The following is a 25,324-nucleotide window of genomic DNA, read 5'->3' as shown; positions in this document are numbered from 1 at the left end:
TTACTTCCTTTCTGTTAGAAGATTGGAGTGAACTTTTTTTCCTGCTTAAATATGTCCTTAAATTCTCCAATAACTGAGATTTTTTTCTTATATTTCCTATTCGTGTTCTGATACCAGAGGCCTCAGGTTTTGGTGTTAGGATAGAAGAACCCATCAAGCACATTGTGCGAGATTGGATTACTTGCCCTTTTACCATAGATAGTAAGAAGTCTAAACCTGAAGGCTAACCCTAACCTAGTTGGAGTATCTTACATACAAACATAGAACTTACCCCACTAGCTACTTTTTTTCAGCCTGCTTAAAGTTTTGGATTAAAAGATTCCCACAATAAATAAATAAATAGATAGGTAGGTAGGTAGGTTGATTCCCACATCCCAAATGAGCTATCCATAAATCTTAACTCTTTCCACTGGTTCTTACCTATTCATGCAACAGATGTTTGAAGATCTCTGTTCAAAGCACTGTGAGGTCTAGTGAGGAAAGAATAAAATATGAAATCTACCCTCAAGATTTGAAGTCTAAGAGGAAAAAGGACAAATATATTACACAAGAGGGAAAGCCCTATCCTAGTGTAGGGAAGGAGGGTCTAATAAAGGCATTTTACTAAAAGAGTGGACACTGGTTGCATTCTTCTCCTTAAGAATGTTTTCTGTCACTTTCTCTTCCATAGCCAGCTCCATACCAAGTATTTGGGCTGAGATCATGAGATTGGGTCTAATATAAAACCTCTTTCCAAGACTTCCTTTACTTTTCTGCCAGTGACCAGTTCCCTTTAACTTAATAAAACTTGTTAGAACACGTATACTGTCTGCATTTATGTGAACACTAGAACCAAGTAATTTGTTGGGTTTTTTCCTCTGGTAGTGGCTATCTTCAATGGACATCAAAACTCTACCTTTTATGTTAAATCAAGTCTTAGTCCAGATGACCAGTTTTTAGTCAGTGGCTCAAGTGATGAAGCTGCCTACATCTGGAAGGTAAGTTACCAAACTTCCCTCACAAATGTGAGACTAAAGTATTCTTATAAATATTTCTTCCCAGATGAGTAAGTTTAATGTAAACACATTAACTTTTTCTACCTTAGATGTTCAGTAAAAGTTGCTTCTTGCTTAACACAGCCAAACCTCACTCTGATTGTCAGAATATATCACACTTTCATGGCCAGAGCTTCTCAGAAATTGATAATCCATGTATTCCAGCAGTTTCACAGATTATCAGGAAATTGAGAATTCAGAAGTCTAGAGAGAACTTAACTACCTTGTCCTGCTTCCTGGCAAATACGTTGGACTGCCTTTCTGCTCTGTGTTTTCAAACTCCTCATTCAAAATACAGTATTTTAATTCCCAGGATCCTATGCCCAAATCAACCATAGAGTCTGCACAAAACACTAAAAAGTATTTGTATGGTAATTATGTTCTTTACTCTCTTAAAAGTGGCCAGTCTCAAGGTTACTAGAATAGATGTGTCTACTTTATCGGTTTTGTATATATTTAATAGCGTTACTTAATTTATTTTACAGATTCCATTTCTGTTCACAAGTTTATTTTCTTTCTTTTCTTTTTAACAGTGATTCCTAAAGTGACTACTGTAAACTAAGAAATTTAAATTTGTCCGTATGACATTCAGTAGAGAAAACTGAAATATCACATGAGTAGTACTTGCTGACTACTGAAAAATAGGTCTCGTGGTACTAATTAATTATAGAAATGTCTGGGAGTTCAAAGACATAAGAGCATTATGGCATTGTTTTCCAAGGGCTAGAAATTAATTATCTTCTAGGTTGCCCTGTAATATCATAAATGTTCTTGACATTGGTGAATTGAATGATCAGAATTCACACATTTTGGATTTTGTTTTTTGTTGTTATTTTTTAAAATTTATTTGAGAGAGAGAGAGCAAGTGAGCAGGGGGAAGAGCAGAGGAAGAGGGACAAGCAGGCTCTGCGCCGGGCGCAGTGCCCCACATGGAGTCCAATCCCACGAGCCCAAGATCATGACTTGAGCTAAAATCGAGAGTTGGATGCCTAACCGATTAAGCCACCCAGGTGCCCCACATTTTGGATTTTAGAGTCATAATGTCTAAAACTTGATAGATTCATGGGTTCAATGTTATCAAATGCCTTCTCAAGAGGAAATTATATCAGTATTAGTCCTGCCAACCTCTAGGAAGTCGTATCTTTAATGTTGGCTTAGGATAGGGTAGAACCTGTCAAGTGTGAAGCATAATTCTGCTTAAGTTCATCTGGTCTTGGAGGACATACTAAAAATAACTTCTCTGTATACCTAGAGGTGCAAAAATACAACACTAACTTAAGTTTTTAGTGGTTATATCCTAGATGGTCACATGGTGGAGATGTTGTTCTATCCAAGATGCTTTTGTATTGTACTTGCCTCTTTCTACAAGCACATTTCTTTCATGAATTGTATTTTTAAATGAAACTTTGCTTATCAAATATATATCTGAGACTCTAATCCATAGAGTTTGTATCTAATTTCTTGTCTATAAAATTTTCTGACTTGAGTTTTAAACTTCATCGATAACGTGTTACTAACACAAATCTTTCTTCTTATATTTTAAGTTTTGAGTTTCAAATTTGGTCTTAATACTTCGTATTTTACCATCTTTTTGTTTTTCCTTTCTCCTTCTCTCACTGTCTTATCTTCATTCCTTTTTTTACTGTGGCTCCCAACTTAGCAGGAAGGTTTTATTCCTACCAAAGTCTGTTTCTTTTTAAGTTTTTAATTCTTTAAAAAAAAATTACACAAAAAATATAATAAAAGATTATGCAAAAAAATACTTCTGCACTGATAATTTTTAAAAATCATTTAAAATCAGTTTTTAATATGTATACATAATTATGCATATGATTATACATTCTATACATATGTGTTTGCGTGTATATATGGATACAGTTTTATTGTCAATTCTGAAAGTTCCTCTCTAGTTATCTTCTCTAGTACAAATGCTTTTTTGTTTGTTTGTTTCAGGGAGTGAGGGTTGAGGTATAGTTTCTCTCTCTAAAGATGTGCAGTAAAGAGACTTGACTGTTGTTAGTAACCCATTTTCAGACATCCAGTCAGTGACTATCACATACATGGGTGACCCTTTCTAAATTCCTAGGCTGGGTCACATGTCAGTGTTGAATGATGTGGTTCAGACATGATGTTCTCCGGCCTGTCCACACATAACTCAGTGTGCAGGCTCTGATATTTGAGATCCTGGCAAGCTTACTGCTCCTAAAATTGAATTTGCCTAGGAGGTGGCTCAGTTTCTCTTTTCCATGATTAAAAAAAAAGGGTGGAATATAGTTTAAAAACCATTCCATGCAAGCTGAATATCATGCTGTTAGGTTATCTTGTAGCTCTGCTGTGTTTCCAAAAGGTCAGAATTCTCTCAAGTGTTGGGAGTTTTCCTATGTTAGAAAGCCCATGGGCACAAAAAGAGTGAAATAAAAGAGTTGCAGATCTTAAGACAGAAGAGAATGGCCTTTTAATCTTTACCACTGCTCAGCAAAAGGGAGATGTAATATAGTTAGACTCTGATACGAAGGACCAACACTTAAAAATAAAAACAGTTAATATATTTTTTCTTTTTAATTTCTTACCCTTTGTGTCACCCTTACCTCCCCCCCTTCCCTGGTTCATTTCTGTTATAGCCACTGAATAGTATTGAAATGGTTATAAATAAACTCATTTGGCACAGTCATTCTACCGCTGACTGGCGAAACATTGAGCCTGACACTTTAGGAAGTGTAAATGATCTCATGGCAGAAATAAAGATGAGATTTGGTTTCTGACTGGGCAGAGTAAGGAGATTTTTTGAGGAAAGGTGCTGATCTTTTTTGCATGTTTAAGGATACAGAATGTTTTATTAGATGTGTAGCTTAGAGCCATTTATTTCTAGTGGTAACCTTCATAGTTCTAGGAGTTTTAACTTGGGGATTCTTCGTGTCTTGAATTAAAGTCTGTATAACAACTAGAGTATGTAAGAGAGGACAGTTTTCTGTGTTTTGACCATCTCCAGAATGCATAGGTGTTATACACAAACAATGAATCATGGAACATTACATCAAAAACTAATGATATACCATATGGTGACTAACATAGCATAATAAAAAATTTAAAAAAAAAGTGCATAGGTATAAATGTCTCTTGGACTTAATAGTTTCCTCTAACTACTTAAGAGTAGAGGGAGATTTTTAAAAAATTAAATCCTGTAATTACAGTAATGTTTTATCATAACGAAGTGACAATAAACAAAAACTTATTTGAATAAAAATGAAGAATTTAAAAACAAGTTGAGTTTGACTAGGGGAAATTCACCTTCTTTGAAGTAGTCAACAAGTATACTGTCCCATGCTAAGATAGTCCTTAACTGTGAAAGCTCCTGTAATTACATTCATACAAACTTGCTGGACACTAGTACTCATTTCAGCCCATAACATACCCTTCTCTCCACCCTTTTTTTTTTAATTGAGATAGAATTCACATAATATAAAATCCATCATTTTAGTTATTTTTAAATGTACAGTTGATTTTGAGTAGCCATCACCACTGTCACATTACCAGACATTTTCATTACTCCAAAAAGAAAGACTGTACCCTTGAAGAGTCACTCTTCATTCTCCCCTGTCCTCAGCCCCTGGCAACCACTAACCTATGTTCTGTCTATGGATTTGCCTGTTCTGGACATATCCTATAAATGTAATCATACAATATGGGATCTTTTATGTCTGGCTTATTTCACTGAACATAATGTTTTCCACATTTGTTGTGTTGTTGCACGTATCAGTACTTCATTCCTTTTTATGGTTGAATATCCATCGTATGGGTAGACCACATTTTATTTATCCATTTATTAGTTGGTGGGCATGTAAATTATTCTACTTTTTGGCTTTATAAATCTACTATGAACATTCATGTACAAGTTTCTGTTTGAACATGTATTTTCAGTTTTTCTGTGTGTATATCTAAGAATAGAATTGATGCATCCTGGGGCGCCAGGGTGGCTCAGTCAGTTGAGTGACCAACTCTTGATTTCAGCTCTGGTCATGATCTCCAGGGTATGGAATTGAGCCCCACATTGGGCTCCTTGCTGGGCAGGGAGCCTGCCTGAGATTCTCTCTCTCTCTGTCTCCCCCTTCCCCCCACCCACTCACCTGCGCACATGCTATCTCAATCTCTCAAATGGATGAATAGACCTTTAAAAAAAAAATTGCTGGATCATATAGTAATTAATTCTGTGTTTAACTTTTAGAGGTACTTTCCCCCTACTTTAATGCTATACGAAGTGCCTGGCTCAACAAATACTGACTTTTATTGTCATTATTATTCCTACCTTATTATCAGTTTGTAAAAAGTTTTTCAAGGGGTCTTTTGTTTTTTCTCTTAGATCCTATAGATAAATGCAAAAATGTGCATATATTCTATTGGCGGATGTTTGGTTTTTCTTGAGATTTATTTTAATCCTTTGTGTACATGTTTAGGTTCCCTTAGGTATTGTAACGCCTAGAAAATTGAAGAAGAGGCAGTATCTTGAAATGATAAGCTAGAGGCCACAAGGAGAGTAAACCAGTGGAGTAGAATAATGTGTTCCTACCAGGGAGGGTCAGTCAAAAGGACATTAGGATTTTCTCTCCCTTTTAATTTGCTGCTACCAGGCCTGCTCAGGCCATGGATGAAGAGAAACTTAATGGGCTGGGGCCATCCCAAATGCAGGAGGGAGGAGAATTTCTGTGGCTCCTGAGATAGACACTATCTTGAAAGTCTTTTCTAAAATACTCTACCTTGTGAGAGAATAAGTTATTGTTCTCTGTGCCATTGTAGGAGGCAGAAAGTGAGATCCTTTTAGATAATACTCAGGAAAAAGCTTTTTCTGTTAAACTAATTAACCCAGCAAGGCAAATTAGACTCTACTCTTTCTCTTCTTTTGCTTTTTGAATCATTACATGTGCCATTTAACCCAAGAAAGCAGTAGTAATAATTGAGTTGGATGACCTTATGAATCAGTGTGTTAACTCTCTTCACTACAATTGAAGGAATCTATTAAGTTTTCTTAGTCATTCTATGCAAATATTCTTTCCAGAGTCGCCTCCACTTTCTTCATGCAGATGAGCAATGATTTAGAGCCTCAGGAAAATGAAAAGAGAATAATTTCTCTTTTTCAAACACATGCTAATAATAGTTATGTGAGTTTATATGCCATATTTGTGCTGATTAATTCCATGGCCTCTGAAAGGGATTGACAACTCTTGAATAAGTCAGTCGTCAAATGCATATTACTAGTGGCATCCAGTGAGGGGGGGACATCTGATCCTTTGTCACGTGTGTAGTACTGCACAATATGACCCTTCTTGATTCATTAAGACGTGGCAGTACTTAACTGAAAATTCAAGATTTCTTAAAGCAAATTTACCAAAATGAAATTTTAAAGGATTTTTCCCCCAAAAAAGCTACCAAAATGCCATGTAAAATAGAATAGAATAGAATAGAATAGAATAGAATAGAATATAGTTTGTATTCCTTCAAAATGAAGGGCTATAACTTCAGGGACTTTGGTAAAAAAATCAGTGTGTCCTTTGGAGCAAAGACTGTTATCTTGTCACAGGAGAGCTGGTAGTATGTCTGAGATACCTTCAGGATTTATTTAATGTAGTATTCCTCGAAGTAGCTAATTGGAGAAGATCTGAAAATGTCTAGGCTATGTAAAAACAGAACTCTACTTGAAGTTCATACTACCCAGCAGCTGAACCCTATCCTTATAGAAAGTTTACCAGCTAAGGGGTGAGGAACAATGTCATTCTTGAATTTTAGTCAAAATATATATAGCTAGGTAGTTTTGAATTGAAATAAGACCTGTCCCGGTATTTAAGTTCATATTATTTACTTATTTTGGCTATTTTCATTCTGTTTTCTCAGATCAATGACAGAAATACTTTTACTGCCCATTGGGACTCTTTTCTGAGCTATAACTAGGCATACCTAGAGATATTTGGTAACAACCGTGAAGCTCTGTAAGACACAGATGTGGAGAGATTCAAAGGCTCTATCCAGGAGACCTAATACTGCTCTGCTGACTTGTTTTTTTCTTTTTTGATGTTGTGATAGGTCTCCACACCCTGGCATCCTCCTACTGTGCTCCAGGGTCACTCTCAAGAGGTCACATCAGTGTGCTGGTGTCCATCAGACTTCACAAAGGTTTGTAAATAAATTTCTATCGTTGGTTTAAAAAGTAGATCACAGATTTGTAGGTTTTCTCAAGGTTAGTTTGAGAGTTACACAGACTTTCATGTTTAAAGATTGAAACATCTAGAGGCTCTCCAGGATCTATGTCAGCATTAACCATACATATTCTACTTTTCTCTACCAGTAGAGAAACTTACACTAAGGAATAAAATTGGATTTCTTTTTTTCTTCTTTTCTTTTTTTTAATTTAAACTCAGTTAATTAACATATATTACTGGTTTCAGAGATAGAGATCAGTGACTCATCAGTCTTATATAATACCCAATGCTCATCACATCACATGCCCTCCTTAATTAAGTCCATCACCCAGTTACCCCATCCCTCCCCTCCAGCAACCCTCCATTTGTTTCCTGTGATTAAGAGTCCCTTATGGTTTGTCTCCCTCTCTGATTTCATCTTGTTTTATTTTTTCCTCTCTTCCCCTATGATCCTCTGTTTTGTTACTTAAATTCCATGTATAAGTGAGATCATATGATAATTGTTTTTCTCTGATTGACTTATTTTGCTTAGCATAATACTGTCTAGTTCCATCCACGTCATTGCAAATGGCAAGATAAGAATGGATTTCTTGATTTCCTAGAGTAATTCCTTTCCTAAACAGAGTTAAGTTTTCAATGTAATTAAATTTCATCTGAAAATACACGGTAAAAAGAAAATCTAAGGTGGAAAAACTAGTTTTATTAACTTTCTACGTGTTATCAATGTAGTATATTAAAGGTGACATCGTGACTGTAGTGCACAGTCCAATTTAGTTTTCACATGCCTAAAGAGTGCTTACTGTGAAGTCATATGTGTTAGGTTATCTATGGCTACACTATGTAAGTAGCTTCAAAACGTTTTAGACATTTCTCACGTAAAAAAATTTTTTTAACAATAATACTTAAAGACAAACAGACAAAATATCTGCAATGTAAAAAGGCCAGAAACATAAACCTTGTGTACACATGGGGATTTCATATAATAGTGGCCAAGTTCCACTCATTCTCCCAGCCCCTACTGCCTCTGGTCTTTGGGTTTTTTGGGGTTTACAAGAAATATCACTTCTATGGGTATCTCCCCTTTCATTTATGACGTTTTGAGGTTTAGTTCCCATCTGTTTTTTATCCTCTAGAAACTTCTTATGGTCTGATCTACTCATGGCATCCCTGCTAGCTTTTCAGTACTGCTTTGGATTTCTTTTTGTTTCTATATCTGTATAACCATTTCTGTGGTTATGATAGACTTTTTTTTTTTTTTAACTCGTTGCTTTAATCACCACTAATTACATCCCAATGACATTTTTCTTCTGAGATTCCATGTAACTTCCAGTGAAATATCTGCTTTTAACATGGAGTTTTGTATCTTTGTAGAACTAAGAATTTTTTAGTTATTCAGCTATTTATGTTCTCTTTTTTCAACTATCATGTATTGCCCTTATCTGTATGTACAGAAAAGACTCATAGGTAGTGATAGGGCTGTTTACCTATACTAATCTAATGACCACTTCTTTAAAAGTTTTTATTTTGTTTTGTTTTAGTAACTTTGTTCCTAGCTTAGAGATAAGAAAGTAAAATATGGTTTTAAAATCTAGGCTTTGAAATTGGAAAAATTTGGATTTCAGTTTTAGCTTTGCCTCTTAATTGTGGTGACCTTGGGCAAATAACTTTATTCTTATTTTGTAGATGAGGTTATTTGAGTTCAAGGCTTTTTACACTGTGAGAATTAAGCAACAAAAAAATGTAAATTGTCAGACTCACAGTAGGTGCTCTGGAAATAATTCTTGTAAATAGACCATAGAGTAACTGGGGATTCCAGGCATTTCTTGTTGAGCAGTTAAAAATGTGTGTCTTCTTTTGGCCTCCCAGTAAGGAAAGGAAAAAGCTGCCAGTCTCTTGGGGGCCAAGACTTAAGAGAACGTGTGTTCTTTTTTTCTCTCTCTCTTCAGTGACTGAAATAGAGAAATTATATAAACAAATGCTGGGGAACAGCTCTGGTACCAGTGGCCATTTGCCACAAGATCTTCAAGCTGGACTTTCTCTGCCATAAAAGGCTTGGGACCAAGATTGGGAATGGTCAGATATTTTTAAAGGGGCAAAGGTTATTTTTAACTTCTTTCAGCCTAGTGAACTTGTTGTTTTCCCATATTGCTCCTTTACCTATCTGAAAAAGAATCTCAAAGGAATGGTTTCATTCTACTTGTCACAGCCTACTAGAGTCACAGACTAAGCCTGATCTTGGAAATGGTCCCATTACTTTAGCAGTAAGCCAGAACATGTAGAATTCAGAAGAAAGTGGTAGAAATTGAATGTTGATGGCATTCACTGGTTTATCATTTAAGAGAGGAAATAAAAAAGGTGTCATAATTATATATTTCATAGTTATATAGAAGGTGGTGAAGATGATGACTTGCCCAGGTTTTTGAGAGTAAAATGACATGAAACTGATTTTATAATAGGGCTTTAGGTCAGATAAGACATGACTGGCAACAAAAGACATACCATCAGAATTATAAAGAAACTAAAGTCCTTTGGAAATTTGGAGTGATTCCTGAAAGCAAGGAATGAAGTATATGATTTTTCAGGTATCATTTTCTATATCCTGGTATATCAAACAGAATGATTCTGTAGTCATGAGTCCTTAAGATCTACTTTTTACTTTGTTGTAAATCTTTGATTGAAACTTCTTAACTCCCTGATTCTCATTAGATTGCTACCTGCTCTGATGACAATACTCTGAAAATCTGGCGCTTGCATAGAGGCTTAGAGGAGAAATCAGGAGGAGATAAACTCTCCATAGTGGGTTGGGCCTCTCAGAAGAAAAAAGAAGTGAGAGCTGACTTAGGTAAGGATCTCATGAATTTTTCTAAGTTGTTTATGGTTTGATTGGTTTCATTCTACCATACAGAGTGATAAGCTGAATTTGATCTTATTTGGTATATTTTTAAAAGAAAGCACCATCTTTTTGACATTCATCCTTTTCAGTAAATATTTTCTGAACACTACTGTTTATCATCTACACGAGGCACTGGAATACAGTGGTGGATTTATTTTCAAAGTATTTATCGAACACCTATGATGTGCTAGGTACTGTTCTGAGTTGCTGGAGATATAGCAATGAACAAAAGAATCAAAAATCCTAAAGAGGTAAATGAAGTTTACAGATTAGTATGAGAGGCAAAGAAACAAAGTAAAATATGTACTATGTCAGGTAATAATAAATACTTAGGGAAAAAAGGAACACTGGAAAATTAGGTGCCCCGGGAGGCCTTAGTGTTTAGATGACATTTGAGTAAGGGAAGTGAAACAGCGAGCCATGTGGACATTTTGAAGAACATTCCAGGCAGATAAAACAGCAAGCACAGAAGCCCTGAAGCAAGAGTAGGCCTGGCATATTTTTTGTTCCTCAAGGAGGCTAATGTGGCTATAGCCCCTGTGGCTGGAGCAAGCTAAGGAGAGGGAGGGGAATAGTAGTGGAAAATGAGGTTCTTATATGATTTAGGCTTTTATTCTGACGGATAAAAAGCTATTGCAGGGTTTTAAATAGAGGAGTATCATGATCTGACTTTTCCTAACTTGATCATTTTTACTCCTGTGTTGAAAACAAATTATAAAGGGATCAGTGTAAAAGCTGGAAGCTAATTTTGAAGTCCTTTGAAATAATCCAGGAAGCAATGATGGTGACTTGGACAGAGGGGTAGCAAAAGATATGGTAAGAAGTCTTCAAGTTCTGGGTATATTGTAAATGTAGTGTGGAATCAGATATGAGATATAAGGGAGAGTTACCAAGGATAACTTCAGAGTTTAGGACTTGAGAAGCTAGAAGAATGGAATTGCTATTAACCTAGACAGGAATCACTGCAGAAAAAACAGGTTTGGGAGGGAATAGCCAAAGTTCCATTTGGATAAGTTGTTTGATATGATTATTAGACATTCAAATGAAGATCTCAGAGAGGCAGTTAGATGTTTAATTCTGCAGTTCAGGGCTAGAGCTGTAAATTTGGGATTCATCATCATATAGGTGAAGGAAGCTATAGCTAAGAAAAGAGAATACGTCTGGGTTCTGAGCCTTGGGACACGCAATGTTTAGACATTGGAGGGGTGAAGGAACATACACAACCAGAGATAGAGAAAAACCAGGAGAGTATTATATCCTGGAAGCCGAGTAAATAATGGAGAGGGGGATGAATTTGGTCAAAAGTTTTTAGCATTCCATGTAAGACAAGGGCCAAAAATTGGCCTTTGGATTTGGCAATTTGGGGGTTATTTGGTGACTTTAATCAGAGCAGTTGGCAATGTCAGTGTCTGATGGGTGTTAAGAAGGATCAGAGAAGAAAACTCAGAGACTACAAGTATAGAGGGCTCTTTCAAGGAGTTTTGCTAGAAAGGAAAGGAGAGAAATGAAGTGGTAGCTGAAGGAAGAAGCAGTGTCGAAATTTGTTTTTGTTTTGTATTAATAGGAATACAGCATTTTGTATGTGATTGGAAGGATCCTATAGAGAGAAGGAAACTTGATGCAGGACATTTGCTGGAGCAATGTTCTCAAGTGTGAGAGGGTGATATCAAATTTACAAGTAAAAGTGTAGGCCTTTGCTAGAGGTGTGGAAAGTTCATCCATAGTAATTAGAGAAAAGGTAGAATATATAAGCACAGTGAAGGTAGGTGGGTAGATGGGATGGTCAGAACCTACGGAAGTTGATAACTTCTTTTCTTAGCGAGATAGGAATCAGGATCATCTAGTCGAAGTAAGGATAAGGGAGGAGGTGGTTGAGATGTGAGGAGAGATAAGAAAGTCTGACAGGAGTCATGCAGAGAAAAGAAGAGTAAATGGACTGGGGAAATATGGTTGTTGGGGAGTGGGTCAACTTGAGGCTAGTAGCCATGAATTGAAAGTGAGCCGTCAGCATGGTTGGGTGTCTGCTGCCCAGGTATAGGTACACTGTAGGTGAGGAGTTGCATTTAACCAGGGATGTTGTTTAAATCCACAAGTTTGAAGTGAGAGGGGGGCCAAGGGAGCTTAGGGTAGATATGAGAGGATGACTGTAATGACTGACTACAGGACTGAAACTGGGAGAGGAGGGAAGTGAGGATACAGTGGCACTGGGGGGAGGGAAGATGAATGAATTGAGGATCCCCTGAGGATGAAGGATTTTTGGAATTGGAATTTGGAATTGCTCACAAAAATGAGCTACAAGATAGGCGGTGATTGAAATTGAGAAAATGGAGGATTTACAAGTTGGTAGTAATAAGGTCAAGGAATAAAGGGTTTAAGTGAGTGAAAGGACAAGGCTACGTAGAAGGAAGCCAAGAGACTGAGCAAGCAGGGTATTGGAAAGATCATATATGTGGATTTTGTAATAACCATGAATTGACAGAGACAGTGTTGAAGAGTGGGACAGGGCACCAAGAGCAAGTCTTCCAAGCACTGAGCCAGCCAGAGGGAATTCTGATGTTATCAATAGATATATAGTAATAAGCTTGAAATTCAAGCTTAAAGATTCATTTTAATTAGCCATCAAGGCCTAAGGTAATGGGGAGTTGAAGGTGAGACTGAATATATGCTCATTTTTCTAATGACTTACTTATTTAGTCTCTTACAAGTTGTTACAAGCAGAACTGGACTCCAGAGGAGTCTTTTATTCTAAGTCTACTTCAGTAAAACCTTTGATGCCTTTATTTTTGGCTTTTGGTTTTTCCTCTCTTTAAAAAAAAATGTTTCTTATTAGTATCATAGTTTAACAAGTCAGCTAGTTCTATAGCAGTGAATAAAATAAAAAGCAGTTCCCAGGGGCGCCTGGGTGGCTCAGTCATTAAGCGTCTGCCTTCGGCTCAGGGCGTGATCCCAGCGTTCTGGGATCGAGCCCCACATCAGGCTCCTCTGCTAGGAGCCTGCTTCTTCTTCTCCCACTCCCCCTGCTTGTGTTCCCTCTCTCGCTGGCTGTCTCTCTCTGTCAAATAAATAAATAAAATCTTAAAAAAAAAAAAAAAAAAAAAAGCAGTCCCCAGACATCCTGCCCCACAGTTCCCCTTTTTCAGGGGCAGCCACTGTCAAATCTTTTAGCTGATTCTTTGATATGTATGTGTATATCTCTAAATAACATTTGTGCATTTCTGTTTCCTTGGGGTTTTGTTTGGTTTTGTTGCAGTTTTCAGCATTATCTATCGACTTCTTACTATGTGAGATGAGGATTTAATTCTCTGTGTCTCCACCACTACCAAATCTCTACACGCTCCGCATTCCCCTATCTTCCCAATAGAGGATCATAATTTTGGTTTGATCAAGTGTTAGTATAATTTTTTTTCCTATTCAGAATGGAGTTACATGGTAGACTGCTGTTACTTTTTATTTCCTGTACTTTTTTCCCCTTAAGGCTTTTTTTTTAGAGCCTTGTCAAGATATATTCACGTATCACAAGTCCACCCATTTAAAGTATACTGTGCAGTGGTCTTTAAGATATTCAGAGTTAGGCAGTCATCAACACAATCTAATACTAGAATTTTTTCAGCATCCAAAATGAGGGTTCCAATTTCTCTATATCCTTATTAGCACTTCTTATTGTTTGTCTTCCTAAGTATAGCCCTCCTAGTGAATGTGAAGTGGTATCCCATTGTGATTTGAATTTCCCTAATGGCTAATGATGTAGAGCATTTTTTCATGTGCTTATTTGCCATTTGTATATTTTCTTTGGAGAAATGCTTCTGCACATCCTTTGCCCGTATTTTAATTGGGCTATTTGCCTTTTTAATGTTGAGTTATAAGTGTTCTTTATATACTCTGGATATAAGTCCCTTGTCATACAGTGATTTGAAAATATTTTCTTATTCTGTAGGTTGTCTTTTTACTTGCTTAATGGTGTTGTTTGACACAAAATTTTCTAATTTTGATGAAATCCATTTTATCTGTTTTATTCCTTTAGTCATTTGTGCTTTTGATGTTGTATCTAAGAAACCATTGCTTAACTCAAGGTCACAAAGATTTACTCCTATGTTTTATTCTAGGAGTTTTTTAGTTTTAAGACTATCTCGTCCGTTGTGTGTTTATTTTTGTGTATAATGTGAGGTAAGGATCCAAATTCACTCTTTTATACATGGATATCCAGCTTTCTCGGTATCATTTTTAAAAGAGACTATTCTTTACTCCATTAAATTGTTTTCACATCCTTGCCAAAACTTAATTGACCATAAAGGTAAGGGTTTATTTCTAGATTCTCATTTCTGTTCCATCGATGTATATGTCTATCCTTATGCTGATACCACATTGTCTTGATTACTGTTGCTTTGTAGCAGGTTTGGAAATCGGAAACTCTGAGTCCCCCAATCTTCTTTTTCAAGGTTATTATGACTATTCTTGTCCTCTTATATTTCTATACAGACTTTAGAACCAGGTTGTCAATTTCTACAAAATAGTCTTCTAGGCTTTTGGTGTGGATTGCATCAAATCTATAGATCAGTTTGGGGAATATTACCATCTTAATGCTGTGTTAAGTCTTGTGATCCATAAACATGGATGTCTATTTACTACCTTGTCTTTATATTTACTTATCTCTCCCTAATTTTGGAAAATGAAAAAGAGAAGAATCATATGAGGAAAAAGCCACCAGTGTTTTCACCACTCACAATTTTAATTAACATTTTAAGTTATTTTTTGAGATTTTCCTCCTTTTCCGCAGTGAGATTCTTATTAACAGAATCATGTTTATACTGTAAATACATTTGGATTTCTTGGGGATGTTTTCACTGAACATGATGTCCTAAGCACTTTCTATGTTGTCTTTTTAGCAAAATATTTAAAACAGTCCACTGAGTAAATGTTCCATAGTTTATCTAGCTATTCTCTCGTAGTTGGATGTTTTGTTTTTGATATTTTGTGAAAATTTGTTTCTGAATTAAGGGTTCCCCCATTCCATTAAAATAGATTCCCAAAGGTGGTATTTCTATGTTAATTGCAGTAACCATTTTTAAAGTATTAATGAAAAGTGAGTTGCTTAACTAAGTATTTTTAGTGTGTCATTAATTATTCTTATTTTTAGAAGACAAGTCACAAAAAAAGTTACACATGTTGACCAAGTTTGGACCAAACTAATAACAACAACATTTAGCCATTATTGAGTATTAGCACAATCATTCCAGGGACCCATATGGATTATCTTATTTAGCTCCCAAACAACCAAAACTGAAGCTCAAGGAAGTTAGACTTGCCTAAGATCACACAGCCTTGAAGTTGTAGTAGAACCAGAATTTAAACACTTGCAGTCGGGGTTTAGAGCACATGCTTAGAAGCATTCTGCAGTACTGCCTCCTTTAGAACTCAACACAGGAAAGCAAAGTTTGAGTTAAGACCTGACCAAGAGGGGTGCCTGGGTGGCTCAGCTGGTTAAGCATCTGCCTTCAGCTCAGGTCATGATCCCAGGGTGCTGGGATTGAGCCCCTCATCGGGCTCCCTGCTCAGGGGGGGAGCCTGCTCCTCCCTTTCCCTCTGCCACTCCCCCTACTTGTGTGCGCACTCTCTCCCTCTCTCTAATCAGTAAATAAAATATTTTTTTAAAAAAAGGAAATAAAAAAACCTGACCAAGAGTTATACCTAGATTTCTCCATTTCGAATGCTGCTAGAGTTCCTCTGAAGAGCGCTACAGAGCAGCAACCCCACATGAATGCCAAAGGCTGGCACATTGGCTATTCAACCCTGTAACCCAGCTTCCAGCAGCAGATTGGCTGCTGCTAATCATACTGCCATTTTAAAAATTATGGTCCTCTGCTTTCCCAACTTCTAATTGCCACCCCGACCCTTCACGGCTATCCTGGGCTTCATATCTTCTCTTCTGGCCCTTTTAACACACGAGCCAGAAGGCTTTAAATCCAAGGCACAGCCCCTCTTCCCTCTGCCCTACTTTTCCTAGCCGGCACCTGCTCTATCACTTAACTATTGTTTCACTGTTTCAGCCAACAGTCTCAGCACTGTCAAGGTGAATGGTTCTTAACCCCAGCTGTGCATCATAACCAGTGGTGGAGTTTTTAAAAGTTTGTGTATCCCCAGAGATTGTTCAGTAGGTCTGGGGTGGGGACCAAGTACCTGTATTTTTATAAAGCTCCAAGTACTTCTGGTATGCAGCCAGGTTTAAGAACCTCTGGTCTAGGCATTATTGAGTGACAAAGATGATTGTCCTTATCTTAAAGAGCAGGAAACCTTCCTTACCTGTTCTTTCTCAGGGGCTTGCTATAGTCTCACCATCAGCAGAATACTTAAGAGTGTTTTTTGTTGCCTGGAACCTCACCATCATCTCTTTCAGCAATAATGATGTTTAACAAAAATTGTTTAATAATTCCTTGCTGGGTGCTATAGGGGCACTAGACTTAAAAATGAGTAACTCATCATCACCTGCGCCCTAGGTGCTCCCAGTCAAGTCCGGGAGGCAGATAGAAAAGCTTTGTTTGGTACATTGCTTCTAGCTATATAAACAAAAGGAGCCTACTTACTATGGGAGAGGAGGAAAGAAGTTTGTGAATTCTTCATAATGAAAGAAGTTTGTGAATTGTGTAACAATGGAGTTAACGATGTCATCAGAGCCTGAAACATGAGAATTTTTGCCTGGCCAAGAAGAGGCAGACTTGGCAAGAAAGCACATGAACAAAGACAGGGATGTGACAGTGCGTAGCTTATTCAGGAAGCAGTGAGTAGTCTCCTGTAACAGGATCCAAAAGTAGCAGAGTACATGATAGGACTGAAAAGGTGGGGTGAAGCCAGATGGCAAACCCTTATACAGAAAGGAGCGGCAAAGTGACTGATTATTAGTAAGCTCTCTATAATTCTTCAAAGGAACTGACTTTCAGGAAGCTTTTAGGATAGTAATGCAGTCTATACTACGGTGTAATCAGATCTCAGTGCCTAGGGTCAGTGGAGATTCAGTAGATGATATGCTAAATGGGCGTGTCGTATTAAATCGATGGACCAATGTAGTGACACACTATATAGCTGTTAAAAAGAAGGCAGTATATCTAATGTACTTGTAGAGATACAGAGAAAAAGATCACACTTTTAAGAGAAACGAGCAAATTGCAGAATGTGGGGGGGCGTATGTGGTGTATGTGTGTAATAATCCATTGTTGGGTTTTTAAGGTATGATATGCCTTTGTGTGTACTAACAGGCATATAGAAAATTGTGGCTTGCACAAGAACATGAGAAAAATGAGAAGATTAAAAAGAGGACTTTTTACTTTTCACCTTACTCTCTTCTGTTAACTTTGATTTTTTTTACCTTGAACTTTTATTATCTTAATAATCTAATTACTATTTTTTTAAAAAAGACTTAAATTTGGCCTAGAGTTTTGTTAGCCTTCCAAGTTAATAAAATCTTCTTTTTTTTTTTTTTTAAAGATTTTATTTATTTATTTGACAGAGATAGAGACAGCCAGCGAGAGAGGGAACACAAGCAGGGGGAGTGGGAGAGGAAGAAGCAGGCTCATAGCAGAGGAGCCTGATGTGGGGCTCGATCCCACAACGCCGAGATCACACCCTGAGCCGAAGGCAGACGCCCAACCGCTGTGCCACCCAGGCGCCCCCCAAGTTAATAAAATCTTCTTTTTGAACCCCCATGGTCCACTCCTTCCTTCATTCTAATATCCTAAAGGAAGAGAAATGCCCTAGCTTTCTACCTTATCAGATCCCCCACTGACCTTTAGTAAACACTTCAGATGTCTGCCGCTCAAGTATCAGAAACTTAGGTATCTGTGTGACCCAGGCCCAGCTGCCCCTGGCCTGGGTTTCCTTCTCCCCTAATCCTGTCTTAGAATCTGCATGTTGTAAGACCTATACTATTTTAGGACTTTCTGCCTTAACCATACCCTTCAGCCCACTTTAACAGAACTAATGACTATAGGGGCTGTGCAGTGACTGTTGACCTGCACTAAGGACTGAAACAAATGAAAAGTTTCTGTGCTCCTGAAATAATAATTAATCGAGCTCTAGAACATGAGTATGAGGACTATGACCAGATGCTTCAGGGACAGGCCCCTGTCACTAACTTCCCTTGTCTAGTGTGTTATGACAAAAATGGGGTTTTCCAGTAATGATCTTTATTGAGGGAGCAGTATCACTTTGGCCATTTCTAAACTTATGGTTGAGGGGGAAAGTTTAGGCAAAAGTCAGTTTGTAGAATTTTTCTGTCTTAAGGCAAAACTGCTTGATTAGTAAAAAGGCACGGGGTAGAACATACAAGGTAACTAAATGCATGAAGTTAATGCTTGTAAATCTGTATTCTAGCTAAAAGAGACACTGTGTTTTTATGTCAGCTCATCCTAAATTCAATTGCATATAAATGCAATTCAGTAATTAAACTGAATTAAATATCAGAGTTATAATTCAAAGACTTTGTGACTTAGAAAATAAACTGATGGCCTTTCCTTGTTATTTATTGGAGATAGGAACACTTTCAGAAATCTAAAAAACTCAGAAGGAAAGTAAGAAAATACAGAACTGTCTGTGGTGGGGCCCAAGGGAGAAGAAGCATGAAGTTTGTAAGAATTTGCCTGAAGTACTTGCCATTGCTTGTAAACAAGAGACAGGACACATAGAGAAGAGTTCTATCCACTGTTTGATTGCTTTACTAAGAGCAAGCATTTAGTTTCTGAAATGTTCTTTGGCATTCTTTGTCTTATGGAAAGTAGCCATTTGTAAATTAAGGTGGAAAACCAAGTGAGGCCTAATAACCTTAACAAGTAATTGATGGGATTATTTCTTGGGGAGATTAAAAGCTCTCCATTTAACAGATATGGAAACTGAAGTAGAGGAGGTAAAGTGTTGTGTTCAAGTCAGTAGTAAATGAATGTGCCAAAGTTTAGGCCAGTGCTCTTCTGTTTGGGAGCCACTGGGCGGTGCCTCTCTGTCCTAGCATTGCTCAAAAGTATATATAGGAATCCTAAAGGCAACTTTACTTATGAAAACAAAATATCATTAACAACCTGAATGTCTTACTGTTACCTTAGAATACTTGGTAGCTATTAAAAATGATAATATAAATCTATATTAATGTGAGAAATATTTGAATATGCTAAGAAGCAGGTTACTAAATAGTATATACATTATGGTCTTGTATTCGTATAGAAAAAATTTGAGGTGTATGGTTTATATATCACATGCACAAGTATAGAAAAAAATGCTAAAAGGGGTTTATCTGGATACTTTGAAATTTTTTTTAATTTTTATGTATTTTCTTGATTTTTGTAAGTATATGTTTTACAACAGTGGTTAGGAGGCTGGCAGTTAGGAAAGAGGAAGGAAAATGTTGCAAGGGTGTGGTAAGAATCCAATGATTTATGTAACCTACTCACTGGGAAACCCATTCCTATATGAGTAAGTTAGCTATAATTTTCCTTGATAATTCAGGAATTTCCTATGACTTTCACTTCTGATTTTTGTGACCTTCTTTTTTTTTCAGTGACAGTGACAAGTAGCCAGAGTACTCCTGCCAAAGCACCCAGAGTAAAGAGCAGTCCATCCATTTCCTCCCCATCATCAGCAGCTTGTGCTCCAAGCTGTGCAGGAGACCTCCCTCTTCCTTCAAATACTCCCACATTCTCTATTAAAACCCCTCCTGCCAAAGCCCGGTCTCCCATCAGCAGAAGAGGCTCTGTCTCCTCTGTCTCTCCCAAGCCACCCTCATCTTTCAAGATGTCCATTAGAAACTGGATGACCCGAACACCATCCTCATCACCACCCATCACTCCACCTGCTTCTGAGACCAAGATCACATCTCCAAGAAAAGCCCTCATTCCTGTGAGTCTGAAATCATCCCAAGCAGTGGCTTGCTCAGAGTCTAGAAATCGAGTAAAGAGGAGACTCGACTCAAGTTGTCTGGAGAGTGTGAAACAGAAGTGTGTGAAGAGTTGCAACTGTGTGACTGAGCTTGATGACCCAGTTGAAAAGCTTCATTTGGATCTGTGCTGCCTTGCTGGTAACCAGGAAGACCTTGGTAAGGACTCTCTAGGTCCTACAAAACCAAGCAAGATCGAAGGAGCTAGTATGAGTATCTCAGAGCCTCCTTCTCCTGCCAGTCCTTACACTTCAGAAAGCTGCGGAACACTACCTCTTCCTTTGGGATCTTGTGGAGAAGGGTCTGAGGTGGTAGGCAAAGAGAATAGCTCCCCAGAGAATAAAAACTGGTTGTTGGCCATGGCAGCCAAACGGAAGGCTGAGAATTCATCTCCTCGAAGTCCATCCTCCCAGACCCCCAATTCCAGGAGACAGAGTGGAAAGACTTCTCCAGGCCCGGTAAGTTGGCAGTGGTCGGAAGATGCATTTCCTAACTTGAAAGGGGCCAGTGAGAAGATACATTCCCTAACTTGAAGAGGTCAGACACAAATCCCTTCTCAGAAGTCAGGATGCCTTTTTTTTTTTTTAAGTAAATCTATTTATACCTAGGGTTGCCAGATTTAGCACATAAAAATTCAGGACAAATATTGCATGGGACATATTTATACTAAAAATTCCTTATATTAAAAAGTTATTTGTTTGAAATTCAAATGTAACTGGGTGTTGCTGTATTTTATTATCTAGCAACCCTATTTCCTCCCATTAAAATGCCTTCTGTCAAAGTCCAGGGGTGCCTGAGTGGCTCAGTCCATTAAGCTTCTGACTCTTGATTGTGGCTCAGGGCATGATCTCAGGGTTCTGAGATCCAGCCCTCCTGGCTCCCTGCTGAACGGGGAGTCTGCTTCTCTCCCTCTGCACCTACAGCCCCCTTCCCCCCCACCCCTGAACTTGAGGGCGCACACTCTCACTCTCTCTCTCCCTCTCTTTCAAATACATAAATTAATTTAAAAAAAAAAAAAAGACCTTTCATCAAGGTTCATAGCCCTCAGCCCTGTTGTTTGTTTCCTCAAAGCCTTCATCATCCTCTAGTATATCAATTCAAAGATACCCTCCCTCTTCTTTGTTTGATATTATTCCCTCCCCAACCCACCCCCATCTTTTCTTTTTATTTTTCCCAGCTCCTGGCCACCACTTTTTATAGGTTCCCTCCCCTTTTTATAGGTAAAGCTGACATTCACGGGCAAGATGCCAACATCCACAAATAGATTTCCAGTTTGTAATTACAGTTTATGATTATTTAAAATACAGTGAAACTTAAATACTTACAAAGCAATTTAAATGCAGAATCCTTCCAGATTTTTATGATTTTCCCCAATCTTTTTTAGAGTTATCTTGCTCACACCAATATTTTTGATAATTCACCTATATCTATACTTTTAAAACATTCAGCTTAGTTTCACTTACCTTTTTAGGACTCATTTCATTGACTGGCATAAATTTAAGTTAAATAATTTCAAAAACATGTATTGCTGGCGGATAATAGGTTTGTGAACCTCGGAAAGCAGGTGACTCATTATTAATGGTGGAGGGGGAAGTAGCTATGAGCATTGGGTGAATATGGGCACCAGTCAAAAGAACTAAAAAGCTTTCAGGTAATCAGTTTGCAAGTTAAGCCGAGACGGGTTAAGGAAGGTTCTGCTGTGCTTCACAGTAGCTCCTGCACTGTGTTAAGGAGAAGGTGGTAGAATGATTAAAATCCAATCCAAGAATCTAAAAGGCAGAAGCTGGATAACCTCAGGCCAGTTCTAGTTTAATATGTGTTCATATCACCCTCCTGCTGTCATGAAGCCTATCCCATAATTAGAGGGAGAATAAACTAGAAATATTTTAAAGATTACTTCAAACACAAGCTCCAATCAAGACCCTGCTATAGAACATGAAAAAAAAAATAGCTATAAGGAGTCTTTCCTTTCTTCTCTCAAAATTATCACCGTATCTGTTTTTTGCCCCTAACCAAAATTCTTATTTTTTTCCAGAGGAACTGGTCTCAGCTGTGTGTTAGCAGAAAAATAATTTCAATGCAAAATTGTTTCCACTAATGTGTGAATTTTAAAGGCTTTTAAAAATAGTGTGCTGGTCCCATATATTTCTGGTTTTATAATTTCAGTCTTTGAAGCTAAAGTTTCTTTAAAAGAATTTTCTGCTTTATGTGCATGATGATAATGTAGATTTCTTCAAAAGAGGGTACAGCTGCCATTTGAATCGCTATCCCATTTGTAAATTTGGGAGGGTGATTTACTCATTTATTTCAAGGAGGATGGTTATTACAACCTTTGGTTCCTATTTGGAGGTTTAACTGGTAAATATTTTATGTTCACATGAAAAATCTATCCCTTCCATCCTTGCATACTGTCTATTTAATTTTTATTAAATTCAGTACAAATCAGCCAAAAGACACATTGCCATCAAAATATTTGGGACTGAAAGCTGACTGACTAAATGATCAAATTTCTAGGCATCGCAGTTTAAAATACCCTTTAGTGAGAACTTGCTGAAGTTAACAGCTGAACTTTATCTTAGAAAATCTCTGAAATCTAAACTTTCTTTTTCTAGGTCACTATTACTCCCAGCTCCATGAGGAAAATCTGTACATACTTCCATAGAAAATCCCAAGATGACTACTGCAGTCCCGAACAGTCAACAGAATTATAGATTCTAATCTGAGTGAGTTAACTGAACTTTGGCCCATTAAAACAAGACAAAAAATATAACAGAGTGATTCTCTAACTCTAATCTTTAAGAAAGCTACCGTTTTTTTCATTTTCAGAGAAAATCCTTTCAACTCTGAAGTTTACCCACTCTGGTTCTACTACCATAGCTTATATGCAGCTTCCTTGGGATGAATGCTGTGTTTAATTCCATAAAGTAAGTTTATCACTCTGTAACTTTTTGAATGAGTAGTCTTCACGTTTTAAATTATGCCTCTTTTCTACAATAATGAATCCCAGCTTGTAGAGGCAAAAAGCGAGACTTGTCTCTTGCTACTCTGAGACTGTGGGTGCACAGTGGAAAGTATCTCCTGGTCACAGCAGGGGGCCTGTCTGTGAAGGCCGGGTGCTGAAGAAGTCTTCTGCTGGGGACCTCTGGATCTGTGCTGCCTCAAACAAATATAGTTTCATTTAAAATTTATATAATCTTTTCACTACACTTTTGGGAGGTTTTTTTTTTTTTTAGTATGTGTAAAAATGTGATGTTCAGATAAGTACATTGATCTTGATTCAGTGTTCAGTGTTAAAATACAGTCTCTTAAGTTAAAATCATCTTTTTTTAAGAGCAGTGATAAATGTCAACTGTTTGGAGAAACTAGGAGAACAACACTAGAAACCTTTGCTTGTCTTTTTTCCCCCAAATATATCTCCCATATGAGACTTAAGGTTCTTCTATTTTTACTAAGTAATTTACTATGGTACCAACCCAACATCATGTTCTATAAGAGGTTACAATTTTGCCATTTACTAGACAAAGATATTTATAAAATCAATAGTCATACATTAAAGTTGGGGTTTGAATTCAACTTGAATTCAGTTCTCTAGGGGCTGCAACTTTTTAAAAATACAAGTCATCGTATTTAAGAAAAAGTAATGATTTCTTATTTGTACTTTCATAAAAGAACATAGCTCTAAACTGAAAATCCAGAACCTAAAAAACAATTCTTGGCTTTAACTTGATTTTTTGGATTCTCTTCATAGACATAAAAAACAGTAACCCTCTATTATATCCCTGAGCTGAAAAGTCATGGAAATTTCTCTAAATATTTAACATAGAAGGTGTTTAGATTGGTTCTAAGTTAATAATTTGCAAAATATTTTGAACATCTTCCCTTTAATCAGCAGGTACATATCAATCATCTTGAAACGAACTGTTGTTTTCTCTTTTTCCCCTTTATAACTTCATAGACACAAGCTCCATGTACTTTCTGAGTACTATGTCCGTGGAAGAAAATCCCCTAGCAATCATGAAACTTGATTCATTTTATCCATATCCCTGAGAAATAATGTAGATTTTATTCATATTTTTGTCATAATTTTAAAATCTCTTCTTAATGACAAATTTTAATTCTTTTGATTCGTATAAGTTAAGCTTGTACCAACCAGAACTGCGTATGTGAATCAAACTTGGATTCTCCATGTTTTTATGCAAGGAGAAAAATAGAGAAGCCACAGAATTGCTGTTTTTGAAACAAAGCACTCCATAGCATTAACTGAATATTTAGAAACTCTACTTATAATTAGTGTTTGATTTTTTAATGTTAGGCTGTGGAAAGGTGTTATTTATGACCATATCTGCTAATAATGCTACCTGTCTCTTGCTTTGAAAGCCAGTGGGGGGTGGGGGGGGGAAGGATAACTAAAGTAGATAATTATATTCTTTGTATCCTTGAACATCACCTAACAGCTCTACTGAGTAAAATTGGGGTAAATGTGGCTGATAGAAACTGTGCTGAAAGTCTACTGGCTGTAACATGTCCCACTTGGAAAACTAGTACTTCAAATGGGTGCCAAAGGTCAAATGTAATGAGATAATAATTATTCCTGCCTCTGTCAGTGTCAGACTTTGAGCTGATCCTGAATAATAAAGCCTTTTACCTTATCTGATATCCTTTTCTGAGCTTTTTGCATTAACCTAGAAGCAGTCTACACAAAAGAACCATAGTAGTAATCAAGAATCCCTTCTACTTGTTCATTGAATAAAATTTTTTTTTCCCCAAGAATATGATCTAGCTCAAGCTGAAAGAGGTTTTAACAAAAAACGTCTTGCTTGGTCAGACCTTGAGTGTTTAAGATGGCTTGGGTTACTTGATGAAGTAGGGTGGAGTGATGTAGTTCTTTTTCTAAACAAGTATTTCCAGCCCAAGCTTTTCCATTTGAATAGACTCCAAGCATTATTGCTACAGTGCTGTATTAGAGTTTCCTTTGGCTGTTTCAACACAGCCCCTTAATTTACTTTTGTGAGGGTTGACTAATTAGTCCTTTAAAATGTTTCCTTTAATCTGGGCTGCACATTTAACTGATGATAAATCAAGACCATCTGTAGCTACCTCTGTTGGACTGGCAGAGGGCAAGTTTAGCTCACCACCCCATCTCCAGCCCTAATAGCTTAAAAGACTTTTGGAACACCCTGTATAGGAATCATTTTTTAAATCTTCAGCTGTGCAATGTGGATGCCTGGAGATAACTTTTTAAAGTTTGTGTGTGTTGCTTTAACCCCCACCTTGGAATTAGCCTATGGTCATGATCTTG

At 37.2% G+C, this 25,324-nt stretch overlaps 1 protein-coding gene across 2 annotated transcripts in view; it reads left to right on the top strand.

The window, feature by feature from the left end:
* Window positions 1–24,677, top strand: part of DTL (denticleless E3 ubiquitin protein ligase homolog) — a 41,574-nt gene extending 16,897 nt beyond the window's left edge. Inside the window, exons 11-16 of one of the 2 annotated variants that reach the window (XM_026509100.4) lie at window positions 865–977; window positions 7,107–7,196; window positions 9,929–10,064; window positions 19,651–20,483; window positions 22,638–22,748; window positions 22,852–24,677. In XM_026509100.4, the coding sequence (XP_026364885.1) occupies window positions 865–977; window positions 7,107–7,196; window positions 9,929–10,064; window positions 19,651–20,483; window positions 22,638–22,736 (1,271 nt within the window). In that variant the 3' untranslated portion in view covers window positions 22,737–22,748; window positions 22,852–24,677. Of the gene's footprint in view, window positions 1–864; window positions 978–7,106; window positions 7,197–9,928; window positions 10,065–19,650; window positions 20,484–22,637; window positions 22,749–22,825 lie in introns of both variants that reach the window. The other variant, XM_057315589.1, reaches the window with a different exon arrangement.
* The last annotated feature ends 647 nt before the right edge of the window (window positions 24,678–25,324 follow it).

Source organism: Ursus arctos, unplaced genomic scaffold (assembly GCF_023065955.2).
Source record: "Ursus arctos isolate Adak ecotype North America unplaced genomic scaffold, UrsArc2.0 scaffold_2, whole genome shotgun sequence".
In the NCBI taxonomy this organism is placed as follows: domain Eukaryota; kingdom Metazoa; phylum Chordata; class Mammalia; order Carnivora; family Ursidae; genus Ursus; species Ursus arctos.
The sequence above is the reverse complement of the archived record's forward strand: the minus strand, read 5'-3'. Positions and strand labels throughout refer to the sequence as shown.